Below are 19,735 nucleotides of genomic sequence, written 5' to 3' on the forward strand. Positions count from 1 at the left end.
TCTAGGGTGCACTAGCTTCCGCAGTTGTGGTGCGTGGGCTCAGTAGTTATGGCACCCAGTCTCTAGCGTGTCGGCATCAGTACTTGTGACCCACAGGTTTAGATGCCCTGTGGCATGTGAAATCTTCCTGGACCAGGGATTGAACCCATGTCTCCTGCATTGGCAGGCGGATTCTTAACCACTGGACCACCAGGGAAGGCCCTGAGCCTTTAAAAATAGGGAATTTCCTTTGGCTGGTCCCAGAAGAGAGGTCAGAGATTTGAGGCATGAAAACATTGTGCCATCGCTGGCTTGAAGATAGAGGGGAGCCACACAATAAAAATGCAAGTGGTCTCTACAATCTGAGAGTGGCCCCTGGCTAGCAGAGCTCTGAGTCCCATGATGGCACAGAATTGAATTCTACCAACAGGGAGAATGAGCTTGGAAGTGAATTTTCTCCCAAAGTGAGAACTCAGCACAGCATAACGCTTTGATTTCAACCTTGTGAGACCCTGAGCAGAGAGCCCAGCCATGCCAGGCCCAAACTACTGACCTACAGAACTGTGAGCTAATAAGTGGCAGTATTTTAGGTGAGTTTGAAGTAATTTGTTATGCAGCAATAGAAAGCTAATACAGTCCCACAGGTTCCTTACTCCATAGAGAAGCTCACAGCTAGCAGAGAGCCAGGGCGGGATCTCTAAACATGGGGTCCAGGAAGTGGCCCCTATGGTGTCAGTCAAGGCTGGTATCAGCCCATACATTCCTTCAGATGAATTCTGCTCATGCTCACCACCCCATGTTATTTCCTGTGCACCAAAGCATTGTTGCATGGTGCATATGTTTGAAAAGCTTGACTCTCATGCCTGTGTCCTAGCTGCAAGGGATGCTGGGAAATTAAGTTGTGACATACAGTCAAGAAGTGGAACCCATTACCTGGGAATTTCCCAGTAGTGACACTGTTCAAATCATGCTTACACATTATGAGGACCAATTCTGTAGGGTTATTTACAAGGATCAAACAGGCTAATACATGTCATAAGCTAAGAACAGAATCTGGCCCATGCTAAGCACTCAGTAGTACTCAATAGGTGTTGCCATATTGAAAGTAGAATGCTTTCTTTAAAATGAAATTATTAACCCTCAGTATGAACTCTGAATCTATAAAACCCTTAATGTTTCCTTTATGGTTGGAATTTTTCATAATAAAATGCTGACAGTGGGGTAGGAAAGACTCTTCTTTGTTTCTCAGTGTTCTCAGGATGAAGTCCAAGCCTGTTCCCAGTTGGATTCCTGCTGGCCTCTCTAGTTCCACTTCTCTGGCATTTTGCACACCAGTCAGTTGACATGTGTAGAAGTGTGAATAATCTATGTAATCTGGTCCTTGCTCTTCCCAGCATGGTGTTCAAAACCCAGCGGGGCTGGGAGATCTCTACCCTGGTGGGAAGCGGGGCTCGAGTGTGGTGCCCAGAAGCCTGTCGGTACATGATAGCCGGTCCACAGAGAGGCCTCTGCCATTCTGCACTGAAATGAGAAAACCAGGACAACAGGACAAGCTCTTCATAAAGTGAAAATCATTCACTTAAAAAAAAAAATCATTCACCATCTTTTTTTTTTTTTTTGAAGACTCTGTGCTTCTAGCTTTTTTAATGTTTTGGTTTAGACATTAGTGAAGGGAAGCTGAAATGTGGTAGTAGTCAAGGTGTTTTAATAGTTTGACATAGTTAACAATGCTGTGTTAGTTGGCAATCTAGCCTCTTCTTGGTCTTTTATGTTGATAAAAAGCATCATCATCCACCAAGAAACCTAGAGTCATCTTTGCCTTCTAGAAAATCTGTCATTTTTACCTCTAAAACATAGCCTGTTTGCTCACTTCTCTCCAGCTGCACTGCCCCATTCTAGTCCAAGTCACCACCTTCTCTCCTCTGGGTGGCTCCAACAGCCTTCTTACTGGTCCCATCACTGCCCCTTTTGCCCCCCAACAATCTACAGTCTGCACAGTGGCCTGACAGTGCTTTTAAAAGCGTGAATCAAATGGTTTCACTCCCTTGTATAAAACTTTCTAGTGGCTTCCCATGGCATTGAGAAACAAATCCCAACCCTGGCCCCTGCCTACCTCTGTCCTCAGCTCCTGCTCCTTCCTTCAGCTCACCAGGTTCTGGAACACGCTGACCTTCTGACTGCTCCTCTCTTTTGCTTCCATTCATTTATGTTTGCTGGTGTCTTGGCCTCATATGTAAGGTGGCTCAATTCTTCTCCTGGAGGGGGTCTCTTCCTGCAGTGGGTCTTCTCTGGGCCTTCCCATCCCTGTCGCATCACCCAGCGGCCCGGGGTGCATTGAGAACATGGCAGATATTGTCATGTTTCTGTCGCCCTCAAGGAGCAGGGGCCATGCCTGGGTTGGATTTGCCCCTCTCTGGCCTCTGGTGACTCTTTCCGCCTGTGCGGTGGACTCACTTCCATTCAACAAGAGGAAACCCAGCAACACAAGTGTGTGGTCACCCTCCAGTAATGGGCAGCCAGCCAGGAGCTACATTTAATGATTGCAAATTAGCACAACAACACCATCTCCATGGTGACAGATAGCCTGAGGCTGTGCAGGACAATGTCGCCTTTGCTGTTGGCCTGGGTGGAGGCTAACTTGAGGGAGAAGAAGCAGTTGTGAGTAGAGTTTGTTCTCCTGTTTCTCTCTCAACCTTCCCTGCTCTTCTGTATTTATTGGGAAAGCTTCTGAGAGGACTAGCCTCTAGTGAAGAGGGAAATCTTCCCAAGAAAACACCAGTATCTTACTTCTCTGCTTTAAATCTTCCTCTCAAATCATTCAGAAAAAAATCCAAATAACTCAGAGCGGCACTTCAAGGACTTGCATGATCTGTCCTCCCATCTCCACCCAGGTTACCTCTCCTTCAATGCGTTGCTCACTCTGCTTCTTCCACTCTGACCTCCTTGCTTTTCCTTGAATACCCTATCAAGTCCTCACCTCAGGGCCTTTGCACTTCCTATTCCCTCCATCAGAAACACTCTTCTTCCAGATATTTCGTGACTTGTTCCCTTTCTGTGGGCAGATCTCAGCCCATATGCCTCTATCACACACATGCTCATTCTCTGTCCTCTTCCCTAATTTATTATTCTTCATAGCACTTAACACCATCAGACATTTTATTATGTTTCTGCATTTTCATATCGTCTCTTTCCTCCATTAAAATATAATGCAATGAGTTGCCAGAACTTTGTTTCACTGACTGTTATTAATATAATCTCTATTATATTAATCTTTACAGAGTTTGACTCATAGTAGATACTCTAAAATTGGGGGAATGGGGACTTTTCTGGTGGGCCAGTGGCTAAGACTCTGTGCGCCAAATGCAGGGGGCTCAGATTCAATCCCTGGTTGGGGAACTAGATCCCACGTGCTGCAACTGAGAGCTTGCATGCTGCAAATAAAGATCCCACATGCCACAACTAAGACCTGATGCAGCCACATAAATAAATATGCAAAATGAAATAATAACATTGAGGGAATGAATAAACAATGGAGAAGGACAAGATGATGGGAGGCTTATCCCAGCCTCCATCATCATCCTTCACTTGCCCTGGTCAACTCAGAAAGACAAAGAAGAGCCTGGTGAAAAGGAAGAATGGTTGGCTAAATATTGAGGAGACCCAGTGCCTGGGCTTTCAAAGTCTGACAGATAACTACTTTAGCAGTATGGTTTGTGGGTTAAGAACATTGGTTTTGGATTGAAATGTGGCTCAGACGGTAAAGTGTCTGCCTACAATGTGGGAAACCTGGGTTCAATCCCTGGGTCGGGAAGATCTCCTGGAGAAGGAAATGGCAACCCACTCCAGTATTCTTGCCTGGAAAATCCCATGAACAGAGGAGCCTGGTAGGCTACAGTTCATGGGGTCACAAAGAGTCGGACATGACTGAAGCAACTTAGCAACTAAGCAACTTCACTCACTCACTTTCTAACTGGATGACTTTTAATAATGTAACTCCATCTTTCATAGCTTCCATTTCCTTATCTGTGAAATAATGAAGAGAATACTTAAGTCCCAGCACATCAAATGAGATGATATAAATAAAGCTAACAGTAGAAAGAAGTTATCTTTATTGTCATTCAGGTGTTTGAATCTCATTTTTCCTGGAGTGTAGTCATCATTATCCCATTCTTCCTATCTCATTGAGGCCAGAAGATGAAACAGAGTCTTGGAAAACCAGGAGCTGATTCTCAGAGGCACTTTTTTGTTGAGAATACCAATGTCCCAGCCTTGATAATAATTTGGGGTGGAGTCTCCACAGCCCACGTGGTGGGTTGAGACAAGCCAGGGATAGACCTGTAGCCTTCAGAAGTCCCTGGAATACCTGGCTTTTGGAAAGACCTGTAGTGGCTATTTGGTTTTTGTCTGTCTCTTCCTTCCACCCACTTTTCCTGCTTCCTCTGGGATCCCCTGGAGTAGAAAATGGTAACCCACTCCAGTATTCTTGCCTGGAAAATTCCATGGACAGTGAAGCCTGGCGGGCTACAGTTTATAAGGTCGCAAAGAGTCGGACATGACTGAAGCAACTTAGCATAGCACAGCACAACCATCAGAGTCTTTTCTGTGAATTTTTTGCCAGAGCTATCAGAAAAGACTTGTTTGTTCCTCTGGGGTTGCTAAAAGGGGAGGATGTGGGGATATGAATGTGACATCTAGCTACATAGAGAGCCTATTCAAGAAATAGAGCCAAGATGTGGGGAGAGAAATATAAATGGGGGAAAAAAAAGTGTGTGGAGAGAGACCCAGCCCCCACAATTTCACAAAGCTTGAACTTTTATAACCATCCATGTCTGAGGACAGCTCCGTCTCTTCCACTGCCCAGTTATGTGAGAATAAATCCCCCTATGTGGCTTGGTGGCTAACATGACTTAGGTTTCTGTCATTTAGTAGCCAAACAATTCTGCCTAACACAGTCCTATTCAGTATCCTCTTCACGCACTCCCGCACTCCCAGAGCCCTGGAATCTGGAGCTACTCGATCTTGCCTGTGGATACAGCCCTTGCCTTTGATTCTAAATCTGAACCCAGTTGTGAGGGACTGTGAGATGTTGATCAGCCTCTTGTCTTATTTCCTCTATTGCCTGCCTTGTACCTCCCTGTCTTCTTTCATTATCCTGACTCTTTGCCTTTTCAGCCAGAGTGTAGACAGCCTCTGAACCCAGGACCTCATGACCAGAATCCTCCCCCTGTTGCTATATATATCCTGAGTATTATCTAAAGCTGTCTGGATTTCCACCTCTGGTCCACATTATTTGATGTCAACTACCTCCCCCCAATCCCTGTGCCTCATGGGTCTACCCATTTCACAGATGGCCTAGCTGCAGTTATATCAACTTGAGGCCTCACAGTACATTGTAAGGCAGCATTTTCCAAGCTATGTTCTATGGCAAGGGTCCCCAAACCCTGGGCCACTGACCCATTCTTGCTGTGGCCTGCTGGGAAGCGGGCCGCACAGCAGGAGGTGAGCTGTGGGCCAGCAAAGGAAGCTTCATCTGCTGTTCTCCATTGCTTGCATTACCACCTGAAACACAGCCTCCCACCCCGCACACCCACCCCTCATCCGTGGAAAATTGTCTTTCACAAAACGAGTCCCTGTGCCAAAAAGGTTGGAGACAGGTGTTCTATGGGGCTTCATTCAGTGAGATGTAAATAACTATACGGTTAACACAGACGGGGGAGAAAGCAAAGCCAGAAATACTTTTTCTTCAGTTTTATATTTTAAAATATAAACAGTGGAGAAGCATTTTATGTGGGGGTTATCTTGAAAGTCAGCACTTAGGTAAAAATCGTGTCTTGTTAAAGTTGCCTGTGGTAAATCCTTGAATTGTCCACTGCTATTGCTGCTGCTGCTGAGTCACTTCAGTCGTGTCCAACTCTGTGTGACCCTATGGACTGCAGCCCACCAGGTTCCTCTGTCCATGGAATTCTCTAGGCAAGGGTATTGGAGTAGGTTGCCGTGCCCTCCTCCAGGGGATCTTCCCAACCCAGGGATCAAACCTGGGTCTCCTGCATTTCAGGGAGATTCTTTACTGCTGAGCCATCAGGTAAGACCCTAAATTGTCCACAATGCATAGCAAACAGATCTTCCACCTCCCCACGAGTTCATCAGAGCCAGTTTTCCCTTCAGCTCTGGAACAAGCTGCTGTTTTCTGAGTTTTGCTCTCAGTGAAGATGAAGGAGTTGGCTTATTTTAGGGGACGTTTTGGGTGGAAAACATTCACAGGTAGAGTGGCAAGATGCTCACTCTTATGAGAAGCATGTGGGAACAGAGACTGAGGGAACCCCATCACGAGCTTAGTCCTGGGCACCCAATTGTTGACTCATTGCACTGTTTAAATTGTGCTGTCTCCACAGGTGTATAGAACAGTCTTTTGGACTGTGGGAGAAGGCGAGGGTGGGATGATCTGAGAGAATAGCATTGAAACATGTATATTATCATATGTGAAACAGATAGCCAGTCCAGGTTCGATGCATGAGACAGGGTGCTCAGGGCTGGTGCACTGGGATGACCTAGAGGGATGGGATGGGGAGGGAGGTGATAGGGAGGGTCAGGATGGGGAACACATGTACACCCATGGCTGATTCATGTGAATGTATGGCAAAAGCCACCACAATACTGTAAAGTAATTAGCCTCCAATTGAAATAAATAAATTTAAATAAAAAAAATAAAGTAAATAAATTGTGCTCTCTCTCCATGCTCCTGTGGATCATGTACAGCTGAACTTGCGGGAATTAAATGCTCTTAAGATAAAATCCCACCATATGAAAGAAAAATATTTATCATTGTAAGGTGTTCTCATAATAATCTGTTCTTATATATACAATAATCTGCTTTTAAGACGTTGTGTGCTAGACCCAAGAATACCGGGAAACAGCATCACAGTGTGGAACTGTGACCTGTGATCTATGTATTGACTCATAAGGGAGCATTTGCTGACTATGTTCTTTATTATCTGTTCAGTGATATCTGGTCTAAGTAGTATGTTTTATTTTAGAATTTTAACATACATGCTTATTATTTATTGAATAGTAAACATATGACTCAAATAATGATATTCTTGGTAATATTATTAAAAAGAAGAACTAACACTTTGGCCTGGCCATATGTTGAGTATTTTTCACAGCCGTTTTACATTTTATTAATTCTTTTCATTCTCACAACTATTATCCCCATTTTACAGATGAGGAATCAAGGCTCAACAAAGTGAAGGATATTTGAACCCACATTTCCAGATCTCAAATCCAAGCTTGGGCATGGTTACTTTAAAAGTCAAAGGAGAGAGTGTTTGTGAAAGTACCTATTATATTCAAAAAGATTATTTTTAAAAAAGAGCTATTATTTGTGAAGCTAGGCATCGATAAGGGCTTGTCAGGCCTTTTCTTGTGTGATTATCACAACAGTGCTATGCACAGATGCAGAAACCGAGCTCTGAGAGGTTAAGTGACTTAGTCAAGGAAACTTAGCCAGGCTTATGAAATAAGTTGCTTTAACCTTTAACTGGTAAACTACACTGTCTCCCTAATAGATTCAAGTTATCATCATCACCACCACCATCACAGAGAGCAAGGGGGCTTTAGCCACTAGGGAATTATGAGTCAAAAGTCAAAGACTTCACTGGTGGCGCAGTGGATAAGAATCTGTCTGCCAATGCAGGGGACATGGTTCAATCACTAGTCTGGGAAGAGTCCACATGCTGCAGAGCAACTAAGCCAATGGGCCACAACTGCTGAGCCCATGAGCCACAATTGCTGAAGCCCATGAGCTTGTGCTCTGCAACAATAGAAGCCAGTGCAGTAAGAAAGTCTGCTCGCAGCAATGGAGACCCAGCACAACCAAAAATAACAATAAAATAAATTATTTTTAAAAATCACAATGAGTTAATCACTCACTAGGATGCCTATACTCCAAAAGACAGACACTATCAAGTAATGATGAGGATGTGGGGAAAATGGAACATACATTGTTGGTGGGAATACGAAATGGTGCAGCCACTGTGAAACACAACTGGGCAGTTTCTCAAAAGGTTAAAAATAGAGTTTATCGAAGGATCCACCAATTCCATTCATAGGTACATACCCAAGAAAACTGAAGACATGTTCATACACAAACATTCATAGCACATCATTCATCATAGCCTGAAACTGGAGACAATTCAGATTTCCACCCCACAGTGGTATATCCATATAATGAAGTATTACTCAGCCAAAAAAGGGAATGCAGTAAAGATATATGTTCCAGCATGGATGAACCTTGAAAACACAATGCTAAGTAGAAGAAGCCAGACACAGAGGACCACATATTGCATGATTCCATTTATATGAAATATCCAGAATAGACAGATCCATAGAGACTGAAAATACAATAGTGGGTGCCTAGAGCTTCAGGGAAATAGATGGATGAAAGTGATGGTTAAGGGATGTGGGAGTGGTGTTTTTGAAGTGATGAAAATATTCTGAAATCGATTATGGTGATGGTTGCACAACTCTGACTATACTAAGAATTACTGAATTATACACTTTAAATGAGTGACTTGTTTGGTATGTGAATTATACCTCAATAAGATTAAAACAAAAAAAATCAAAGGTCTTCTTGACACCTGGGAGGGCCTAAAGTGAATTTACAGGTCTGATCCTATTCCTCCCTGAAGTGGTGATGACTCACATAGATGCCAGCCTTATACCAGGCGCACCCTGAATCCTTGATTCCTCTGCTGGAATCCAGGGTGTTCCCCTGCATTTTCCCACCTTCCCCAGGCATGCCCTGGCCCAGCTTGCCCCAGCAGGCCTGGGTTAGAACCCAAAGTGTCACCCTCCCTTCCCATGGCTTCTTCTTGCAGCTGACTTGCACTGCTTCCTCTTGCCTGCTGCTTCCTCCCTCAACTCCCACTCCTCCGCAGCTGGCTGTCAGCCTCACATCTCAGATTTTAAAACCTCAAGGGATTCAGGATGTGCCTCAGAAGCTGAACCTTGAGGTTTTCTGTACTGCTAGCCACTGCAGAGACTTAGGGTCATCCCCATACCCTACTTACCCAATGTAAGAAAAGAGCACCACGTGGAAGAACCATTTAATGGTACCATAAGTCTTGCTTTGGATCCAGATGATTTTGTCTGTCTCATACTGGAAAACATCATTCCAGCTGCAGCAGGCTGTCATGGTGAGAGGCTCGCTCTCCACTCAGGGCTGGACCAGGGCTCAACCCTCCCAGTTCTGGCCACAGCAGACCCTCCAGGAAGAGGAGAGTGAAATGTCCGGATTCTTAGCAGAAGGCTTTGAGTTCCTCCAATGACGGCAGAGAGGGGGCGGGTCCTGGCAATGGCCCCAGAAGTGCCAGGGAATAAACAAGTAAAGCTAAGTGCTATGGATGTCCACGCCCCAGCCGGCCTCCCCCAGATTCCTGCACAAAGATGGTGTTCAAAGGAAGGGCATTTTAAGAATTCTGCCTTATCCCCTTTTTCCTTTCACTATTTTTTGGTTCATTTCAGCTGGGGTAAAGGGACAGCCCTTTAAATGTCAGGAGACCCAGTGCTTCCACTGTGTTTTAGTAAAGAGCCCAGATCCTTCCTTTGCCTCAAGGCCCACTCAGAGACAGATCAGTTCATTTCTAGAACCCTTTATTCAGTCCCAGATGTATGTGAACACTGGATGAATGAAGGTCTCCCCATTCCTCCCTCCCTCACATCTTTACAACACTCTGTTCTGTTTTGCTGGGGGCTGGGTTTGGGAGAGGACTTTATTTCTATGGGGAATATTTCCTGCCAACCCTCTAGATCCACTTTCCACCCTGCTTTATGGGTAGGTCAACCCATGACATACCCAGTCAGCCTAATTTTGTTGCCATCCAACAAAATTAGATTTATTAATCCATTCGATGAGGGTATGCACATTACCAATCAAAGAGATGGAGTTCTCATCAGATTCTGGGAAAGGTGGAGTTTAGATCAAATTGAAATGAAAGCAAGTTTCCCAGGTGGCTCAGTAGTAAAGAACCTACCTGCCAATGCAGGAGCCACAGGGTTTGACCCTGGATTTGGTAAGATCCCCTGGAGAAGGGCATGGCAACCGACTCCAGTATTCTTGCCTGGAAAATCCCATGGACAGAGGAGCCTGGCAGGCTACAGCCCGTGGGTTTGCAAAGCGTTAGACGTGACTGAGCAACTGAGCATGAGCATGCACAAGTTTTCACAGGCTCAGAGCAAAGCAGGGTTATATAAAACGGCCAACTTCAGACCTGGATTGCAAAATGGACCCAAGGCCCTGTTTCCTTGGAAGCAATAAAGCTAAGATAGATGTCAATTGTTTTTTCCAGAAACCCTTCATCGAAAGTTCTGCACCTGAGCTGCAAATCGAGGCTGCCTTTCTGTGTCAAGATGACTCAGGTTTTCCAGGCAAAACAGGAACTTTCATCCTTTTTAATTTTTTAAAATATTTATTTATTTGGCTGTGTTGGGTCTCAGTTGCAGCACGCAGGATCTTCGTTGCATCATGGAGGATCTTTCATTGCGACGCATGGACTCTCTAAACGTGGTGCATGGGCTCTAGAGCACTCAGGCTCACTCACTGCAGCACACAGGCTTAGTTGCCCCGAGGCATGTGGGATTTTAGTTCCCCAGCCAGGGATCCAACTCACGTCCCCTGCATTATTACAAGGCGGATTCTTAACCTCTGGACCACCAGTGAAATCCCAGGAACATTTCATTCTTACTGATGTAATTTCAAAGAGCAAAGTTTCTGATTGTCTGTAATTTTAGAGGATGACGTTTCTCAGTGAGTAACAAAGCAGCAGCCACTCACTCAAAGATGGGGAGTATTATTACCTTGTGCATGCTAAGTCACTTCAGTCATGTACGACTCTTTGTGACCCCATGGACTGTAGCCTGCCAGGCCCCTCTGTCCATGGAATTCTCCAGGCAAGAATACTGGAGTGGGTTGCCATTCCCTTCTCCATTATCACCTTGTAGCTATACAGAAATGCTGTTTCTTGTTCCCTTTGCAGTGGAATTTATCCATTTCTGCTCTTCCTGCCTGCTAAGTAGCCAGGCAGATTTTTACTTTTCCAATCTGAGCTGATTTTTACTTTCTCACCTGCTGTGTCAGGGACTCCCTTACCTCCCAGCTTCCAGTTCAAGAGGCAGGAGAACAGGAGGACAGTGAGGTTAGATATGTGTCTCCTTGGCTTCTCTCCACCCAACTGCACATGGTAGGGCTTCTGGGCACCACTCCCTCCTTTCCCCTTCAGGCTCAGATTTGGTTGCCAGCCCCAGGGGGCTCGCCATCCCTTACTGGTTTCTCTGAACTCTGCCCACACCTCCATAAATGGTCCCGTCATTAGTTATCCTACTGGAGTACATCAGTAAGTACATCACTGCTTTCCTGCCAGGACTGAATAATACAGTTATCTTCATCTGTGTGAAGAGGAGATCCACAGTAAAGCTTGATGGTTAGAGCACAGGTGCTGAGGGACGAGGGACTAATTATCTAGCTTCTTTTTAAAATTAATAATTTTTTTAAACTTGGCTGCTCTCGGTCTTGGGCTTCCCTGATAACTCAGTTGGTAAAGAATCTGCCTGCAATGCAGGAGACCCCAGTTTGATCCCTGGGTTGGGAAGATCGCCTAGAGAAGGGAAAGACTACCCACTCTGGTTCTGGCCTGGAGAATCCCAGGGACAGGGGAGCCTGATGGGCTGCTGTCTGTGTGGTTGCACAGAGTCGGACATGACTGAAGCGACTTAGCAGCAGCAGTACCTCAAACTCTTGAATGAGCATTTAAATGCTTGCTTGACCCCATCCAACCACTGGGGAACCAGAAAATTCAGTCTCACTCTATATCCCTCATGTGCCCAGAAATAGAAGCAGAAATATTTAGTGAAGAGTATTGATAACATTTGCATCTTCTCTCTGGAAAATTTAATTCACACATATTGTTTTAAGAATCACCAAAAGCTAAAAAAAAAAAGTGGGGGGAGGGTGAGAGGAGCAAATATGTCTATTATTTGCTTAATTCTGAGATATATAGCTAGAAACAGGTCCTCCTGCCTAACTTGGGGAGAGGCAGTGCAAATTTAAAATGTAAGTTCCCTTATTCAAAAATGAAGAATTTCAAGATGGCATCTGCAGGGCATCAATCCAAGCTCAGATCTGTTCTAAGCCTAGGTTCCTATGTGACTGTACAGGTCTCATGTCCATGCAGTTGGCCATGTCTGAACCGATATAAGATGGTTTCCAGGGAACTGTCCTTGTCGAGAGACTTACTTATTACATTTCTGTAAAGTTTTCTCCACCCTATATATGCATTGCCTTACCAAAACAAAACAAAACACTGACAGATTTTTAAAATTGTATCTCCAGGAGCTGCGGCGGGGTCTGGGGCTCAGAGCAGCGGCGGGAGGAGGCGGACACGTGGCAGCAGCAGCAGTAGCAGCCCCGGCGGCGGCGGCGGCGGCGGCGGCGGCAGAAGGCATCGGCCCGAGCCGCCTGCCGTCTTCCCTCCTTCCCGCCTTGCGGCAGCCCTAGCTCCTTCCTCTTCGCTCCCCCGGCCGCGCTTGCTTGGCCGGGAGCCGCTCTCTTTTCTCTCTCATTCTCTGAACAGAAGGACCCGGCGCGGGGCGCAGACCACCGCCGCTATGGGGAAGGGGGAGAAACCACTGAAACGAATGAAGCTCTTGCCAAAAATCCAGGGCTTGTCATCGCATTTTGTGGTGAAGATGGTTGGCTAATCAAGATGACACTCAATAACCATTCAGAACTAGATGAGCTAATTCAGATGAAGAAGCAACTGAGAAATACATAATCTGTTGAGAAGTGAAAACGAATCCCCTAAATAAACTAAGTTGAAACAATTTAAAATAAATACTAAATAAATGAAAAAAAAAAATTGTATCTCCAGACCAAACTTGCCTTTGGAATTCCACATCTGTAGTCTATGAAACTCCAGATCCAAATATACCACAGATCCTTCAAATCACAACTTCAAAATGGGATACTTTCCCATGAAATAATAGAGCAAATAACAATTAATGAGAGTGGAGACAGTAGAGATGAGCTACAGTGGTCTGTTGCCTTGTGAAGTAGGAGCTTAGGTCTTGAGTGAAACCGAGGCCGGAGGGCTTGCGTGAATTTCTCTTAGTCAAGGGTGTGTGTGTTTCTGGTTACAGAATCAGAAAATCAAATGACTTCCTTCGGAAAAAAAAGAAGGTTTTGTTGTTGTTGCTGTTGTTGTTTCTAGGAAACACTGTTATCTCACAGAACTGAAATGCATAAATGTGGCCCCAAATGGTGAGAACCTATCAGGAGAATAGGGAAAAAAATGTCCTGTGCTGAGGTTGCTCTTCCAATTTGTCTAAAGCTGTGATGTTCCCCCCTCTGCATTTCTCTCTTTCCACCCATTGTGTCTCTCTCTAAACTCTGGCCATCTCTGCTTCTCAGAGGCTATCATGGTTAGAGGTCCACCATTCAAGTGATGGCTTCCCTGATAGCTCAGTTGGTAAAGAATCCACCTGCAATGCAGGAGACCCCAGTTCGATTCCTGGGTCAGGAAGATCCACTGGAGAAGGGATAGGCTACCCACTCAAGTACTCTTGGGTTTCCCTTTCGGCTCAGCTGGTAAAGAATCCGCCTGCAATGCGAGAGACCTGGGTTTGATCCCTGGGTTGGGAAGATCCCTTGGAGAAGGGAAACGCTACCGACTCCAGTATTCTGGCCTGAAGATTTCCATGAACTATATAGTCCATGGTGTTGCAAAGAGTCAGACACTACTGAGCGACTTTCACTTTCACATTCAAGTGAAAGCCCAGATCAGTGCCCAACTCCAGAATTCCAGGGGAGTGAATCTTAGGGTATTGGCTACCTTCCCTTCTTTCTCTATGCCACTTCCCCGCTCCCCTTCCTGGGCTCACATCCCAAATAAACTACTTTCACCCAGATCCTGTCTCAGGGTCTACTTTGGGAAAACCGGTCTATTTCAGCCTTCTTTACTGTTGTTAAGGAGTCAGAAATTTATTCTTAGAGCGATAGGTCAATTTCAGTGCTGTGACATGATCTTGTTTTCACTTTAGTAAAATCACTCTGGCTGCACTGTGGAAAGTGGATAGAAGGGGCAAGAGTGGAGGCAGGCATTCAGCCCAGAGAGGGGGCATTGTGACATAGAGGGGGGCTGAGGACAGATCCCCAAATAACCCAATACCATGGAGACTCAGCAGAGGCATCAGGGAAGGAGAAGACGACCAAGGGCGTGCATGCACTCTGAAGGCAAGGAGAGCAGTTCACAAGCCAGTGGCCACAGGAGATATTAAGAGCAATTATAATGCTGCAGGATTAAAGGGCACTAGTTAGGAGGCTGACAGGTAAATTAATGGAACAGAATAGAGTCAAGTATTAAACACAGAATAGGCAGGAACTTAGTGTATGATAAAAAGCATTTACAATCAGAGGAGAAAGAAATTACTAAAAAATGTGATCTCAGAGCATTTGGCCAGCCATTTAGAGGAGGTCGGCAGTGGGAAAGGGGTGTGGTATTCTAACCTTTCATATTAAAAAAGATGTGCAGCTGTTTGAAATGTGATATAATCATCAAAAGTGAACAGAATTGGCTACACAAAAGAGATCATCAAGCCACCATTCTGTTCATGTTACACACATTTTGTGTTATGGTAGAAACGCAAAGATAATTGGCTGGTTGTTTTGTTGTTTGAAATAACTGATAACTACACCTCACTGGCAGCCGGCTGGTGCTTGGTTATTTCTCCCACTCAAACTTTGCCTTAGTGTCAAGTCTAGCATGGATTTGCAGTGATAATAGATGATAAGATGATGAGGCAAGCCTCTTACTCTCCTTCAGGAATGCAATGTTTTAGCCAGGATTCACAGTGGTTTCTTTCCTGGTAACTGGAGCTACTAAAAGCAGCACATCAAAATGATATTTATTTTACCTGTATTTCTCCATGGCGGTTTCCTGTGAACCTGCCTCTCTAACCCTCACTTCCTTCCTTCTTATCCCCCAATTCATATTCTCATAAGTTGGTCAAGAGTCTGCTGCTCAGGGATGTCACGGAGTTAGGAGAAGTCCTAGTGCCCTCTTATTTGACAATGTTTTTCTCTGAGTTACACTAAGATGGTGTTGTCTAATATGGTGGCCAGGAGCCATGCATGGCTGTTTAAATTTAAATTAATTAAAATCAAATGAAATTTAAAATTCAGTTCCTCAATCTCACTTGCCATAATTCAAGTGCTCAACAGCCACATGTGGCCAATGGCTGCCATATTGAAAATGTAGAACGTTCCCACTGCCATAAGGTTTTATCAGACCACACTGCTGACTAATCTGTGAAATAGAGGAGAAACTGATGTACAGTTGCAGGTAAGTGAGGAAGGTCAGGGCAGTCCCAGTCAGATGGCATCTATTTTTTGTATGAAATAGGCAGAGAGAATAGGATGCGAGAGAATGGGAGGCAGATAGTAGGAGGTTCTGTGAGCTAGAAGATTCAAAACAGTTGCTATGGTAACCAGAAGAGAGCTAACAAGGAAAACAGGAGTTCCAAGGTAGTATTGAGAATCAAGGACTATGAATGTCTTATTGCAACAGTCTACATTGACTAAAATTATGATAAAGGCCTGGCGGCCTTCCCATCTAGAAGATTCACCTCCCAACTCCACACCCAGAGACCAACCAGTGCTTGCCAAGTGGCTCAGATAGTTTTAGCATTTGTAATCATTGATATCTACTGCCTTTATCCTGGTCTTCGACATTTGTTCCAGACACACGAGCAAAGCTACATCTCTGCCTCTCATTCCACCAAACTGACTCTTCTGCTGGGGCTTGTATCCTTTGCTAGCCCAGAGTGCAGGGCAAGAAGCTTCCTCATTTCCCCCTAACTCAACCAGAGCCCTAAGAATGACTTGGTTCACTCAGTTTATTCTGGGTGTAATTCCTGCATCCTTCTCATGGGTGTTGGATTTCTTTTATCCCAAGATCTTCTCTCCAAGCCAAATATGCATGCTCTTCTTGGGATCTTTTAAAACCCATTTCCTAGTCAAGAACTGGCCACTTCAGGGACTTCCCTGGTGGTCCAGTAGCTGCACCCAGTGCAGGAGACCCAGATTTGATCCCTGGTCAGGGCACTAGATCCCACATGGTGCAACTAAGATCTGATGCAGCCAAGTAAATAAATAAATAAATAAATTTATATTTATATTTAATTTTAAGAGCTGGCCAATTCAAGTGATAACTGATATGTTCTGTAAACCTAAACACAGAGGATAGGGAAAGGGTGTGGAAAATTGGCATTCTTCTAATGGTGGATGGGAGAGAGGTGTGTAGGGTTTCTTCAAGACCATGGCCCATTGTTTTCTCCACCAGTCTTAGCAGGACAGGTATGAACACAGTACAGAAGGATATGTACATTGATCCAGGGCTGATCTTTTGCTGGGAGTTAAAAATTATGTCATTTAGGGTGATTTTTATGTGAAAGAAATAGAATGTTTGACTCAAACTGGCTTCATATGAAATAAATTATTATCTCATGTAATAGGGTATTGAGAGGGAAGACAAATTTCAGAATGGGTTGATTTTGTGGCTTGGTAACATCATCAAGGTTCTTTGTACATCTCTGCCCTACGATCTGTGTTGCTGGGTTTATCCTCAGAAAGAAGGGGTCTCCCTGGTGGGTCAGACGATAATGAGTCTGCCTGAAATGCAGGAGACCCTGGTTTGATCCCTGGGTTGGGAATATCCAATATCATCCCCTAGAGAAGGAGATGGCAACCCACTCCAGTATTCTTGCCTGGAGGATTCCAAGGACAGACGAGCCTGGCTGACTGTAGTCCATGGGGTCACAAAGAGTCGAACATGACTAAGCGACTAACACTTTCACTTTTCAGAAAGAAGATCGATTCTTTGTCTCTTTCATGGAAAAATCTTTTCCAGAGCCCTTATCCCCACCTTACTCTACCTTCTACTAAAAGAAGTTAGTTACACACCTGTTCCTTTACTGACAAGAGAGAAGAAATGACCATGAGCAGCTCGGGCCAATCACCTGGGTTTAAGTAGATGTATATATATATATATATATATATAATCTTTGTGTGTAACCTGAATTACTTTGCTGTACACCAGAAACTAACACATGTTATAAATCAGCTATACTTCAGTTTTTTTAAAGTTTCATCCCTTTTAAAATGTGAATAATTCTGTCTCTCTCTTTGTATATTTTATTTATCCAGTCACCCGCCAGTGGACATTTAGGCTGTTTCCACCTTTTTAGCTATTGTGAAAAGTCTTGCTCTGAACATGGTTGTACAAATTTCTGGTCATGTCTCTCTTTTCAGTTCTTTAGGGTATATGGCCAGAAGTGAAATTGCTAGATCATGATAATTGCATGTTTAATTTTTTTAGAAACCAAGTTTTTTTTTTTTTCAACTTAATAGGATATCCACATGAAAGCTTCTCTTTTTTAACCCCAAAGCTGAATATTTCACCCTCAGGAGGGGAAATACTTCCCTTGTATCAATGAGTTACCTTCTCTCTCATTAAAGCAGAGATAAAAACCGTTCATCCCAGAAGGGCATTCTGTTACAGAGAACAGAGGGAAACACTGAATAAGGTTATGCTGCATAGATGGAAATTTAGGACATGAAATGAAAAGTAGAAGTCGAGAGACAGAGAGAAAGCAGAGAGAAGATGAGTGTGGGACTGTGGCATGAAGACCCACCAGCTCTAAGGGTCCCTGGAGTGACCCTGAACAGAGAATTCTTCGTTAATTCTGGAGTCCAAAAAGCCTGACCTATTTACAACTGCTTGGGGTTTTTTTGTGTGTGTGTGTGTTTTTTTTTTCATGAAATCCCATGTTACATATTTTTCTCTGATCACATGCATAATAGTGACTAAAAGGAAAAACCTCTGTCTATCTCTATACTCACAACACTCCTGACATCAAATGTGTGCGTTTTCCACACCAATCAATTTTCCAAGTCTCTCTTCTTGTCTCTCCCTAACTAGATATCCTACAATTCAATTATGACACTAACTACTTACAGTTGGCACAGGCCCGGCAGTTAAGGAATCAGTCCCACAAAGCTGCCCCTAGCTTCAGACACCAGTCACAAGTAGTGGGTCCCAGGTTTTGACTTGACTGCAGACTGGGGTTCCTGTGACCCCTTCCTTGGGTTCAGTAATTACTATAATGGCTCACAGAACTCAGGGAAACATGTTTACTGGTTGATGGTAAGGGATAAGAGACAAGAACAGTCAGGTGAGGAGGTACATAGGGCAAAGTCTGGCAGGGGCCCAAGTGCAGGACCTTCTTCTGCCCCCGTGGAGTTGGGGTGTGCCACTCTCCCAGCACGTGGATGTGTCCGTCAACCCAGAAGTTCTCCAGGCTCCATAGTTTAGGTTTTTATGGAGGCTTCATCACATAGGCATGATGGGTTATTAACTCAATATCCAGCCCCTCTTCCTTCCCTGGAAGATGGGGGGTGGGACTGAAAGTTTCAAGCCTCTAATCATAGCTTGGTCTTTCTGGTGACCATCCCTTATCCTGAACCTATCCAGTAGCCCAGCAAGAGTGGCCTCATTAGGACAAAAGTTGTTCCTATCACCCAGGGAATTCCAAGAAATTTAGGAGCTCTGTGTCAGGAACCAGGAGCTGAGACCTAACATATATTTCTTATTATATCACAGTGACCCGGTGTGACTGAGTATTTATTCCTCACAATCAAACAAGCTTACTAAAATAGTCTCATTATCTTGGCCCCTGTCAAATTGACAGCATCTTCATGTCAAAGATGTTGACCTGCTTCCGCCCTTTCTGTGGAGTCACTGATGTGGCTTTCATCAGGGTAGTCTCAGTCCAGCTCAAGAGCTCCAAGCCACATGAAGAAGCCAGTGGAATGGATAGAAACTGGGATCGGGTCACCAGGCTGGGGCCGGACACATGGAGATGGTGACATGTGACAGCAGGCACAACAAACAGGAAGTGAGGACCCTAGCTGAGAGTGGGCCAGGAGGCTGAGCCCCAGGAGATTCCATGGAGAAGAGGTGGGGAGACCACCCCAATTCTCTTCTGCTAAGAGGGCGAGGGTGTTGGGGGAGTCCGTGATTTGAAGATCTGTGAACCTCTCCCTGCCCATTTCATTGCTCTTATCAAAACGCTCACTGTCCACTTTATCCAGTCAAACTTAATTTCCCTTGTCTGTCTGTTTTTCATTCCCACCCCCATTCCTCTTATGCCTAAAAAGCCTCCTACTTAGCATCTGCCTACCCAGGAGATTGCCTTCCTTTCAACTGCACCTACCACTTAGTTTCTCCAAATAAGTGAAAGTTGAAAAACTATACTTCTTCTCCCAAAGCATACCTCTTCATCCCAAATGTCTCTGGGTTGCCATACATGATAAAAGGTCTCTGACTGACTGATTTTCCTTAAAGGAATTAACATGAGGTTACTCATTAAATGGAGAAGGCAATGGCACCCCACTCCAGTACTCTTGCCTGGAAAATCCCATGGACGGAGGAGCCTGGTAGGCTGCAGTCCATGGGGTCACTGAGGGTCGAATACGACTGAGCGACTTCACTTTCACTTTTCATTTTCATGCATTGGAGAAGGAAATGGCAACCCACTCCAGTGTTCTTGCCTGGAGAATCCCAGGGACGGCGGAGACTGGTGGGCTGCCGTCTATGGGGTCGCACAGAGTTGGACACGACTAAAGCGACTTAGCAATAGCAGTACT

At 44.7% G+C, this 19,735-nt stretch overlaps 2 protein-coding genes across 3 annotated transcripts in view; one reads left to right on the forward strand and one right to left on the reverse strand.

The window, feature by feature from the left end:
• P2RX7 (purinergic receptor P2X 7) overlaps nt 1-9,306 on the reverse strand; it is a 54,543-nt gene extending 45,237 nt beyond the window's left edge. For both annotated transcript variants that reach the window (XM_069557823.1, XM_069557825.1), the window contains exon 1: nt 9,048-9,306. In XM_069557823.1, coding sequence (XP_069413924.1) covers nt 9,048-9,172 — 125 coding nt within the window. In that variant the 5' untranslated portion in view covers nt 9,173-9,306. The remainder of the gene's footprint in view (nt 1-9,047) is intronic.
• Nucleotides 1-19,735, forward strand: part of IFT81 (intraflagellar transport 81) — a 154,536-nt gene that overhangs the window by 5,936 nt on the left and 128,865 nt on the right. The gene's annotated exons all lie outside the window — the stretch shown is intronic.

Source organism: Ovis canadensis, chromosome 17 (assembly GCF_042477335.2).
Source record: "Ovis canadensis isolate MfBH-ARS-UI-01 breed Bighorn chromosome 17, ARS-UI_OviCan_v2, whole genome shotgun sequence".
NCBI classification, from domain to species: Eukaryota; Metazoa; Chordata; class Mammalia; order Artiodactyla; family Bovidae; genus Ovis; species Ovis canadensis.